Source organism: Micromesistius poutassou, assembly GCF_964030765.1.
Source record: "Micromesistius poutassou genome assembly, contig: SCAFFOLD_1274, whole genome shotgun sequence".
Taxonomy (NCBI): domain Eukaryota; kingdom Metazoa; phylum Chordata; class Actinopteri; order Gadiformes; family Gadidae; genus Micromesistius; species Micromesistius poutassou.
The window spans coordinates 726-13552 of NW_028179514.1; the positions used below are offsets into that span (position 1 = coordinate 726).

Sequence of the window (12827 nt, forward strand, 5' to 3'; positions counted from 1 at the left end):
GCATCAAAGCGTCGGCCGGCGAATCAGCGAAGAGACGAGACGGAGGGGGGGGAATGGGGGGGGGGGGGTGGCCACGGCGAGGACAGGGAGGTGATGGATGAGAGAGGCGGGAAGACAAGAGGGCGAGCGCAGCGATGCAGAGAGATGGAGAGACGGGGGAAACAGAGGAGACAGGGGTGAGTCAAACAACAGAGGGGGAGGAGGAGGGGGAGGAGGAGGGAGGGGAGAGGGGGAGGAGGGAGGGGAGGAGGAGGATTATTATTCCATAATACAAATAAATGGATGGAGAGCTGGGGAGGGTCCATCCCGCGGTGCATTTGACCGAGGGAACACAGAGAGAGAGGGGGCGTGGAGATAGAGGAGGGTTGTTGTCCATGCAGTGATATGGAAGAGAAATGACATGGAGGAAATTTGACTCATTTAGACGGCGAGGCTCAGGGCAGGACTTACTTCTCAGCCGACTGCTGGATGACGGGAGAGATGAGGTGGAACCGGACGTAGGCTGTCTCACACACACACACACACACACACAGAGACAGAGACCCCCCCCCACACACACACACACACATACACCACGTCATGTCACACACACACACACACACACACACACAGGCAGACAGATGAGCACAACATGTCAACCCCATGTCATGCTTACCGTAGCTTTGGGTCATGTGACACGCGCAGTATATTCATTTAAAGTGACACGTGATACACACACTGTGGCAGACACTCTCTTCCACACACACACACACACTCAAACACACACACACACACACTCACACACACACACACACTCACACTCACACACAGACCTTTAGGGATGTTGAACTTGGTGTCCTTCTTGTACCAGATGCAGCCGGTGTCGCTGTCGGCCATCTTAACGGGGACGTCGCTCTCGGGACAATCAGCCGGGTGGAGCGTGAAGTCGGTGGCTGAACACACACACACACACACACACACACACACACTCCATGTTAGACTAACTAGTTCACCAGTGCGGTCCGGGTTAGACTGACTAGTGGACTAACTAGTTGGGACCAGTTGGGTCGTGCTCACCGATGAAGTGGTTGGGGACCGGGAGGTGCAGGTCCGGGTTTGGCTCCAGGGGTCCAGCCCAGCGATCCCGCCACTCCTGATGGACGTCTGGGGGAGGGAGGGGGGAGGGAGGGGGAGAGAGTCGGGGTGGGAAGAGAGCGAGGGTGAGAAGAGAGGGAGGGTGGGTGAGGCGGGGGATGTGGGTGAGATGGAGTAGGGGGAGGGGGAGAGGATAAAAAGGGGGAGAGGATAAAAGGGGGGAGAGGAGGGATAAGGGGGAGAGGGGGTAGCTCAGCATGTGATCATGGTGTTTTAATCGGTGCGTGCCTAGTACTACTATCCTACACAGTACACCAGTACTGTCATGTTTATGTGTTTGTGCATCAGGGGCAACCGGCAGAGGCCGTTCTGTCCTCTCTCTCTCTCTCTCTCTACCCTGAATCACTTTCTCCACGGTCCCTCCACCGTCACATGTCGATAAATAGATGAAACGTGAAAGAATCAAAGGGAATAAACTCTCGGACCAGTGTTTCCAGATAGAGTCTGTCGGGCATACATAAAATCAAACACATCTCAATAACAGCATTATTATTCATGTTTCACCCAAAAGTCACAGCGCTTGCATCATCAAAGCACACGCCACACTCACACGCCTCTCTGTGTCTGTGTGCCTCTGTGTCTCTGTGGCTGTGTGTGTCTCTGTGTCTGTGTGTGTGTGTGTGTGTGTGTGTATCTCCGTGTATGTGTGTGTATCTCTGTGTATGTATGTGTGTCTCTATGTATGTGTGTGTATCTCTGTGTGTGTGTATCTCTGTGTATGTGTGTGTATCTCTGTGTATGTGTGTGTATCTCTGTGTATGTGTGTGTGTCTCTGTGTATGTGTGTGTATCTCTGTGTATGTGTGTGTATCTCTGTGTATGTGTGTGTATCTCTGTGTGTATGTGTGTGTGTCTCTGTGTGTATGTGTGTGTATCTCTGTGTGTATGTGTGTGTATCTCTGGGTGCGTGTGTGTATCTCTGTGTATGTGTATCTCTGTGTGTGCATGTGGGTGCATCTGTGCGCGTATCTCTGTATGTGTGTATCTCTATGTATGTATGTATGTATATGTGTATGTGTGTGTGTGTGTGTGTGTGTGTGTGTGTGTGTGTGTATATCTCTGTATGTGTGTGTGTGTGTGTGTGTGTGTGTGTGTGTGTGTGTGTGTGTGTGTGTGTGTGTGCGTGTGCATATCTCTGTATGTGTGTGTCTCACCCTCCTGGCTGTAGTTGGTGTTGAACCACTTCTCCCTCAGGGGACAGTGGCCCTCGTGCTCCGGGGACAGCAGCATGAGGTTGGCCCGGTCGGGGGTAAGGAGGGAGAGGGCCTCGCGGATCACCTGCACACACACACACACACACACACACACACACCTCATAGAGCCATTGTCGATGACACCTAATGAAGGTCTTTTAAGCCAACAACAATGTATTGTTTGGACACGTTCAGATAAATGCCAGAACTAATAAACCAAAGGACATAAATAAAACATCAACACACAAATTGTTAAAAATTGTTAAAACAATTCCGATCACGTCCAACTGAGACCTATAAACCTTGAAATCTCTGAAATGAAACGCTCCAGCACGCCATAGAAATGTTTTTTTTTTTCTGAATTAATAATTCATTTTCTTAATTCACCGTGACAGCGACCAAATTAAGCAAGAAAGCAGAGTTTGTAGTGAAGAAGGAAAAGCAAGATGGGCCGCCACTAACTGACAGGCTGAGGAGCCAATCAGCATGCCAGGCTTCCGTTTGAGAGGCCAATGGGTGTAACTTCACACAGAGACAGTTAAAGGGCGGGACACCAGGATCTATAAACATTTTAGTAACCGTAACATATCACAGAGGGAAGAACCCACTACATAACGAATATCTCATCAGGAAATGTCAGAGTATATTAATATACTATTCAAAGTCAGCTACTAAACTCTAAAGTCTTCGAAAGACATCTGAAAGATCAATAGGCCCAATTGGCGTAATATGATTGGCCTGGCTTGGCCACGTGAGCGGACTGTGATTGGTCAACTGCTTGGCTATGTAGCCATGAGGGAACAGACTCCTCCCATTTATTTTCTGATGCTTAATGTACCCTTAATAACATAAGACACTCATAAGCAGAAGTCAATTACAGAGTTATGTTGCCCATCACTTTAAGAATTTTTATGAAGGCAGAGCATAAATAACAGAGAAATGATTATCAATAATTAGAAAAATAACCATATGAACACATTGATTATCAATTCAAAGTCAATGATGAGTCTTGATGTCTAAACAAAAACCCACACACACACACACACTTACCTCTGGTCTGAACTCAAACATCAGCTGGTCTCCGGTCAGGAGGTCTTCTTTAGGGAAGAGCTGCATGTTCTCACACATGTCCTCCACAAACTCTATGGGGTCCGTCTGACACACACACACACACACACACACACACACACACACACACACACACACACACACACACACACACACACACACACACACACACACACACACACACACACACACACACACACACACACACACTTTTCAGAACTGTCATATTTGTATAAGGGGCAGATTAGGAATGCGTTTCACAAGTATGAGTGGAGTCACTAGAGGAGTAGAGTCACTCTTCACTCTAAGAGTGGTGTCACTCTAACAGTGGTGTCACTCTAACAGTGGTGTCACTCTAACAGTGGTGTCACTCTACAAGTGGAGTCACTAGTATGAGTTGAGTCACTATAAGAGTAGTGGAGTCACTAGTATTAGTACCAGTATTCATTTACCTGCTCCTGATAATGGAACTCGTTGGCTTCTATCTTCTGGATTTCTTCATATATTCTGCAGGGACAACAGAGACGACGCGTGAGTGGAGGTTGATTGTCACAGCAGTATCAACACGAGGAGACCACGACCTAACAGCTAATCAGCATCTTCTGACGCATTAGTAAATCACCACAGTAGGAAGGAAGGGGTGATTGACACACCACACCCTCAGCCAACCCAGAAAAACATTTAGGAGAGGAAGATGCACAAAAATACATCTCTGTCGGTCGGTCTGTCTGTCTGTCGGTCTGTCTGTCTGCGTGTGTACCTTTGTTCAGGACCCAGGGTCTGCAGCATGCTGAGGTACTGGAAGACCAGGTGGATCACCTGCGGAGAGTCACACACACTCACATGTTAACCCCTGCAAACACACCAAACTGGGAGTCCCACACACTAACACACACACGTGACGTGTGGTTACCAGAAGGCTCCGTTGCAGCATAGCATCCATCTCTGTACAATAGTACAAAAGTGTTGACACTGGCTTCAGATCGGAGCCTTGGATCTCTGGTTGGTTTGAGCACGTCTCTTAACCGGATAGTAAGACGGAGTCTTATTGATTGGGGAATCGAACCCAGAACCTTTTGGCTGGGAGTCGCCCTCCTGACCTGTAGACCAAGCTGTCCTGCGCTGACGTTTAGACTGACACGGGGATAAAGGTGTCTCCTCTCTCGGAGAGAGAGAGGGGGGGGGGAGGGAGGCCGGTACCTGGTAGAAGTTCTGGTAGCCCTCGTCTGTGAGGGTGATTGAGATGGAGAAGATGGAGTAGGTGGCGTTCTGGTCGAAGCCCGTCTCGCTGTTCCCGCCGAAGAGATCCAGAGCCCAGCACCTACCCAGACACACACGGCACCACAGAGACAGAGGTCTCACCAGATGTACCACACGGGGCTGGTATGGATTACAATGCATCACAGGAGTTATGCAACCTGTTGGCGATACGCCGCCGCACTCAATCGACTGAGTGGTAGAACTGGAAAAATCCCCAAGACAACATGAATACAACGTAAGCTCGGCGAATGAAAACGGTATGCGGTCAGAGCACGGCACATTGGAGTGTCTTTGGAAAGAAACGATAAACTGCAAAGTTCCAGTCCTCGGTTTCACTCCAAGCCGTTTTAAAAAACCACACACACACACACACACACACACACACACACGACCACAACACAACCAATTTTCAGTATTAAGACAGTGCCACTCTCAAAGTATGCAAGCCTGTGTTGCTTAGCAACAGTTTCTCTCTCTTGAGGAACTACAGTGCTTGGCAGAAGTGTGTGACGGTTTGCTTCCATTAAACGGCGCTTTACGTGGTGTTACATTATGTGACCTGATACCAGGGAGAGCCTGTTGCACATCATGCCTCATCAACGGTCCTCTGGCACCTCCTCGAGTCACAACCCCCCCGGCTTCACGTGCAACATCACCAGGCAACCGTCCTCTGGAACCTGCCTACCGACCAACACATGAGGCCATTTCGTGAGCAGGAGCTCACGGTTTTGACCCCTGCTGCCCACCGCGGTCACACCACGCGGAGCACTCGGCAAACTAAATAAAGCAGCGACTGGAAAAAAGCGGGCTGAAGGGCCCTCATCGTACGCTGGCAGCAACAGGCTCCATCGCTCGCTTCTGAATGACAACCGCTACAACCGCCCACTCTCAAGGTTCAGCGTTGCTATTCACCGGAACACCACGCACCGCGTGTCAACCGCCCCGATTTGCTGTTGCTGGGATACGGGGGGGGGGGGGGGAGGTCCGGCAACAGACCTTTTCCTCCACCGCTTATCGTCAAGGGGGGGGGGGGCCAGTGAGGGCTCTCGTTACGGGAAAAAAAGCCTGATATCCAGGGACAAGTGGGAGCATCGTGGGGGCAAGTGGGTCCCCCCACGCGCCCGGAGCGCCCGGAAAAAAAAGACGACAAGGGAGTAGGAATCTGAATGGGAACCCGGAGCGCTGTGTGTGACGGGTTGTGGAGGGCCGCTCCGCTGAGGAGAGAGAGAGAGAGAGAGAGAGAGAGAGAGAGAGAGAGAGAGAGAGAGAGAGAGAGAGAGAGATCTGATTTTGAGGAAAACTCACTTTTTCCTGAGCAGGGAGAGGATGCTGCCCGCTCCCTCGTGGCCAATGAGCCAGGAGATGTAGTGGAGGGGTTTCACCCTGCGGAGACATGAGAGAGAGAGAGAGGGGTGAGTAAGAGGCTTCACCCTCAGGAGACGGGACAGGAGAGAGAGAGGGGTGAGAGAGAGGCTTCACCCTGAGGAGACGGGAGAGAGAGAGAGGGGTGATAGCTATGCACTCATGATTCTCATGAGTGCATAGCTATCAGAGTGTGTGTGCGTGCGTGCGTGCGTGCGTGCGTGCGTGCGTGCGTGCGTGCGTGCGTGCGTGCGTGCGTGCGTGCGTGCGTGCGTGCGTGCGTGCGTGCGTGCGTGCGTGCGTGCGTGCGTGCGTGCGTGCGTGCGTGCGTGCGTGCGTGCGTGCGTGTGTGTGTTACCTGTAGTGCTTCTCCTGAGGGGGGAGGGCCCACGTGATGGTCAAAGCATGGACTTTCCTCACGGGAACAACTGGAGACACACACACACACACACACACACACACACACACACACGCACACGCACACGCACACACACACACTTAATATTCACAGCATTAATGAACGTTTGCCTTAGGATGTGGTATTCCCAGTTACACAGAGGTCGCCCGTATTGGCAGTAGCAGCAGCAGCAGCACCATGGGGGGCCCCCCCCGCCCCATGGGGGGCTGGCTGGGCGGGGGGTGCGTACCTCTGTAGAGCTTGTTGAAGGCTGGTGTGTCGAAGGGATCCTGCATGTGAGAGAAATCCGGCCGCGGCTGGACGCTGCAAACACACACACACACACACACACACACACACACACACACAGCACTAATGACGTCCCCTGCCAGCATGTTCACACCGGCACCAACACCGCAGGCATCGTTTATCAGGTAGAACGGCAAATCATCCCGACGCATGGAGTAATGGAGTCCTTTCAAGCCAGGAGATAATTGTGAAAAAAAAAAAAAGTCCTTATCAGCGAAAAAAAAAAGAGGCCCTGGGAGAATATTTCATCTTCATTAGGAGGAATGATTACCACCTGGTAATATTTACTGTAGGGTGAAATGAAAGTTTATTTACAGAGCCTGCGATTGATACTCATTGTACGAGTTGCACGTTTTGTTAAGGAGGAAATATTCATGTGCTGATTCCTAATCCAAACACGTCAGCGTGCTTCAGACTGCTAGACAAAGCACCAGGGCAGGGAGGTGTAGCACAGGACAGCGTTTGGCTCCGACGCGACCGGGTCGGTGAACCGGGCCCATGAAGGCCCGGGCTCCATACGTACTTGTTGGGCACCTTGCTGAAGATCTCCCTCACCCACTCCTCCAAGGTGTCCAGCTTCTCTGTAGTGGCAGAGGGGCAGCAGAGGGGAGTTAGCAGCAGGGAATAATCTAATGTATCTATCTGTTGTTATTTACTGTCAACTATCTACGGTTACCAATGTGATCCCCTTCAACCCTTAGAAAAGCATTCACAAGATGTAGAACATGTCATATTTTGAGTGGTGGGATGAAAACTTAAAAGTATTGGAAGTGATAAACAAATAGCTCTGGATTAGATTGATCTGGCATAAGGGAGGAATTGCCCTGGAGGCAATTGCTCTGGCCTAAGGGAGGAACAGCTCTGGAGTAGATTGCTCTGGCCTAAGGGAGGCTGAAGGGGTGGACGGCTGACCTATGGACTGCACGGCCAGGGTCATGTAGTGGGCAGAGTAGTATCTCTTCCAGAAGGCCCGCAGCTCTTTGTACACGTTGATCTTCTTCTCCTTGGGCTCCTCCTTCAGGGACTGGGCGTTTCCTGGCACCAGAAAACAAAACCAACACAAAAGGTCTTTTTTTTTTCTGTTGGCATCTCCTCCTACAGCTGTTCCCTCTGGGTTAACTAGGTGAAGGGCTTGGCGCCCGCCTTAATGGGGCCCTGGTCTGCGGCCAGGGGGAGGGGGCAGGGGGAGGGTGGGGGGGCCCGCCGCCTTCCCAGCGGAGACGATGGCCGACTCACCCCAGCCGAACTTGCCCATGGGGTGTCCGGGTTTGGCCAGACTGCCGAACAGCATCTCCTTCCTGTGGGAGTCGGACGGCTTGGCCAGCTGGTACTCTTCGGGGGCAGAGGAAGAAGACAGCAAAGGAAAGGTTAAGGATGTACAGTTCTAAGTAAATAAATATATATATATATATATATATATATATGTGTGTTTTTGTGTGGCGTCCCGCTGTGCCTCTATAAATGTCTAGATTTCAGATGAGACCCTGTGTGCAGACAGAGGTCAAATCGTTCTCCTTTCTCAGCAGAGTCCAGAGGGACTGATGAGCAGAGAAACATCATCCCCGCCCCCCCTTCCACCGACCACCCCCACAACCCGCCCGCCCGCTTGGCTTTGGTGGAGAAGGTGGTGCCCGACCTCCACTCACCGCTGTCGACAGCCTCCACCTCGCGGTCCACGGCGTCTCTGATCATCAGCGGGCAGATGAAGAACTGGGCCCACCTGGGGAGGGAGGGAGGGGATCACGGCCAGGGGGAGAAAAAGAGCAGATAATCAGCGAGCGGGCCGGACTCAGACCGGACTCAGATCGAACTCCGGCAGGGAGACCAGGAAGGAGGCCAGCAGAAAACAAACAACCGCACCGAGGACATGTCTGAAGGTCTGGAACAACTTTCCCAGCACTTCGGTTTAGTGGCCTTCCCCCCAGGCCTCATGCTTCCCCCACGCTCCCCCCCACCGACAGCCTGACCTGAAGGACTCCATGAGCCACGTCCCAAAACCGCAACCTGCATTTACACACCCTGGAGTTGTTTGGTCCGCTCTCTCTCTGGTCCTCACCTGTCGAGAGCCTCCCGGAAGCGCTTCCTGGGAACGTCGAACTGGAACACCGTCCGCTCGCAGTCGGTGGAGGCGTTGTCGCTGCCGCCGTGTTTGTTGAGGAAGGCGTCAAAGCCGTTCTCCGTGGGATACTTCTCACTGCCCATAAACACCACTGGGAGGGGAGGGGAGGGAGAGAGGAGAGCGGAGAGGAGGGGAGACCGGACGAGAGGAGAGGAGAGGATGTAGGAGAGAGGAGAGGAGGAGAGGCAAAGTTGTGTGATTTGTAGCCATACAAACAACCACACAGAGCTACAGAAACACACGTAAAGGGAACTCAAGCACTAAAAAGAAAAAGAAATGACGTTCAATATCTTCAGACCCCGCATCTCTCCCCCAGGGTTGGTTTGGATGCGGGGGGAGGGGGGGGGGGGGGGGGTCAGGATGGGGGGGGGGGTTGGGATGGGGGTTGACAGCGTGCCGCAGGGGGACGCCCACTCACTGTGTTCCAGGAAGTGGGCGAGGCCGGGGAGGTGGTCGGGGTCGCTAAAGCTGCCCACTCCGACACACAGCGCGGCAGCCGACTGAGACAGACAGACAGACAGACAGGGAGCATTACTTCATCGTTGCTACAGGGGGCGACGTTACGGTTCTCAGGGGCACCATGACTAACCCTGGGGACAACATGCACAAAGATGCCGACAGGCCATTATATGTTGATACATCCACGCACACCTAATCAAATCTAACTGGTTTAATAAGACTTTTGGAGAATATATTTTGCGCAATACCGTTACTACGGTTACTGATTGCAACTACTCATTGCGATAAACAGATTATCGATTTGATTTGCCAACCTTGCTTCCACATCCCATTGCTTCATGTCCTATATTCAGAGGGAATGATTCTAGCCCAATTAACAACCAGCGCTTACTGCTGAGTTGTAACGGTTTATAATCGGTGTTTAATGAAACGGGCCTACGAAATCAGATAATAATTTCATATTACATTTCTCATAAAATAAAGATGTGTGCAATAATTGCAGCCTTTAGCGCTCAGCTAATTGCGGAGGCCAAAATTGCGCTTCCGATGAACACGCGAGTTATTGGGCAGAAGCAGAAAGCGGGTCTCTGTCGTGCACCTGTTTCTCAGACGCCTTCCCTCGCCTCCTCTTCCTCTCCTTCTCCCCCTCGTCCTCGCTCTCCTTTTTGTCATCCTCGTCTTCCTCTTCCCCCGTTTCTTCTCCGGAGTCACTGCCCTCTCCCTCCTCCTCGTCGCCTTCCTCCTCCTCCTCGTCGTCTTCCTCCTCCTCGTCTTCCTCCTCCTCCTCCTCGTCTTCCTCGCTCTCTCCGTCAGAGGTGTGGTCAGCTGACCTCGTCCTGGTATCTGAGATGAGCAGAGCTCTCAGGCCGTTGTCCAGCACGATGTACCTGGGGGTGCGGAGGGGCGGAGGGGGTGGAGGGGGTGGGGGGTAAGGGGCCATTAGGCTTGGGGTGGTACGCTCATTTTTGGAACACGTCTATTGCTTTGGAGAAGCTTAGCATAGAATCACTCTATACTACTTCCATGCTTGAGTGATTTAGGACTATCTGCGTAGATAGTATACCTTAATAACAGGGGTACTAAATCAGACCATTCAAGGATACTTTGAAAAATACAAGAGAGGATGCCTGTTCAAATTGAAGAAACTTTTACAAGAGTCTAAATACTGGGTGAGGCGGTCTACCTGTACTGTTTGGGGTCGCTGGGTGACTTGATGATATCCTTGTCGCCGGTATCTCCTCCTCCTCCTCCTGCTGCTCCTCCATGGCTCTCCTCCCGGACCATGGATGCGCTATCCGCCGACTTACTGTTCGCCGGGGCGTTCCTGGATTTGTTTGTCTGCGGCATTCCCACCAGAGACGAGAGATAGACACTGCGGGTGGACCGCAACGCCCGATCGTAAAACACAGGGCCCGTGAACTGAGTGAACCTCTTGCCCTCGATCTGGCCCAGGAAGGCGACACACCGGGAGAGTCTACACAGAGCTATGACGACGACGATGAAGGGGACTTAAAGGGGGACCATAAAACCACATCACACTACTACTACTACTACTACTACTACTACTACTACTACTACACATACACCTGACTGTCAATAGGTGGTCAGTTAGGAGCTGTCATTTGGGCCACAGTGACAGACCACCGGTCAGCCGGACAATGCGTCCATTCATGCGGTGCGTCTGGTGATCTCCTCTATTCAGCCGATGGTCAGCTAGAACATGCCCACACAAGTCCCCCCAGACCACAGCTATAGGACCAGGTCTGTTCTCTAATCTAACACCGATCAGACCTGCGACATCTCACTGGATGAATACCGGTAAATGTATGGAACAAATTATAATAATAAAAAGTTGTTAAAGAGTATCACCGCAGGTGTAACGTAGGACTTCTTGCCATCTGTGATGCTTAAAAGCTCTGAGCTCATATACTACGGCTAAACATGTGACAATCCACCGCTTAGAGACATAATTTAACCGCCTTTATATAGCTATTATTACATATTAACAACAACCCGGTCAAATAACTAAAAACAGTAGTTGGATTTATGGCAGGAACAACACATGCGTACCTGCTCCGCTTCTGAAACCACGGACCACAGCACGGTGTATCAAGAAAGGCTGCTGTGATTCGCTGAGACGTTATAGCGTTCCATCAAAACGACTTCTGATTGGCCAGGCCAGGGTGAAGCTCCACCCACGGGAGGCGTGGTCTTGGTGCTCCCGTAGCGGAGCGTAGCAGACACGTGCACCAGCGTCACTCGCCGGTAAAGAGCGAGATGTGATTTGTTTTAATGGATGGCAACAATGACAAGCGAAAGATCGCAATTTGGAAACAATGGACGAACGGCAGCTCAGCGCCACGGCTCGTTAGATTCATGATCCTGCATTCATGATTTCATTCAAGCTGATGAGGTCAAATCACGGAGCTTCCAGACCTTGTCCAATAAAGCGTCTTGTCTACGTGTCGCACGCGGACGTTTATTATGATGCTGACGGCGTCCCTTCAGCATCCTTCCTTGTTGCTATCCAGCCGCGCCACAGCATCACTGAGGACCGCTCGGCGCGCCGCCAGGGGGCGGTGGCAGGCCGCTGAGGGTCGGCTGGGCGGGGCGGTGCTACGGGGCGCCGCTAGGGGGCTCAGGTCTCCGGCTGCAAGAGGAGAGCGGGTACTACGGGCCACTAGACTCAAAGGGCTTGTTCAGTCAAGTGCAACTCTGTAGTTATCTTTCGACAATATCAAAACAGCCATTCACAAGGGAGACGCGTGTGCATGCCTACTAAAGGGCGTTTTTAAAGGTCCCCCACCAGAAGAGAAAGAGCTGGTGGGTGGTGACGCTTGGGTTCCAAGGCAAACGTTTAAAAAATAATGCTTTTATGGTGAATTGACTTCACAGTGGTCTTTTTACCTCAATGGAGAACCTTGGGGGAGCGGCGCGGCCGACAGTAAGCAGTATTGACATTTGTGTAATGCCCTTCTTCAAATTCCCCTCTGCACACTGCTGGCATTTCACCCCTCCCTCGCCAACATGTCCTCCGCCCCGCTCGCCCCCACCGACTCTCTCTCTCTCTCTCTCTCTCTCTCTCTCTCTCTCTCTCTCTCTCTCTCTCTCTCTCTGTCTCCTTCTCTCTTCCCCCCTCGCTCTCTCTGTCTCCCTCCCTCTCTCTCACCCATTACCTCTGCCTCTCCCTCTCTTCTCTCTCTTTCCATCCCTGTCCCCTCTCTTTCGCTCCTCTCTCTTGCTCTCTCTCTCTCTCTCTCTCTCTCTCTCTCTCTCTCTCTCTCGCTCTCGGAAGCCAATCTGATCAGCCTCCGGGTCTCTGTCAGCAGCAAGAGGTGATAAACACCGCAACCATGACAACGGTGAGGCAGACGCATGCCTAGGTAGTGGCGGCGGCCGTGAGTGTGATGCTGCCCTTTCATGCTGTACCGTCTGGTTCCTATACCTGGCACCGACACTCAAACGCCCCGGCTTAGCGTGGACGGTATTCATCCCAGAAGAGCGTGGAAAGGTCAACGATTTAACAT

The 12827-nt window shown here is 52.0% G+C and overlaps 1 protein-coding gene across 1 annotated transcript; it reads right to left on the reverse strand.

The window, feature by feature from the left end:
• Window positions 1-440: 440 nt before the first annotated feature.
• On the reverse strand, window positions 441-11392 carry LOC311372765 (nardilysin-like). Its single transcript, XM_084489710.1, has 20 exons — window positions 11371-11392; window positions 10484-10672; window positions 9899-10187; window positions 9260-9341; window positions 8779-8932; window positions 8369-8442; window positions 7959-8054; window positions 7635-7757; window positions 7246-7303; window positions 6664-6737; window positions 6375-6444; window positions 5960-6037; window positions 4595-4715; window positions 4155-4213; window positions 3847-3901; window positions 3377-3481; window positions 2288-2411; window positions 1057-1143; window positions 813-932; window positions 441-502 (listed from the first exon to the last, which is right to left on the reverse strand). Exons 2-20 carry the CDS (start codon window positions 10645-10647, stop codon window positions 447-449), a joined length of 1989 nt encoding a protein of 662 aa, XP_084345836.1. The 5' UTR covers window positions 10648-10672; window positions 11371-11392; the 3' UTR covers window positions 441-446.
• Between the last annotated feature and the right edge of the window lie 1435 nt (window positions 11393-12827).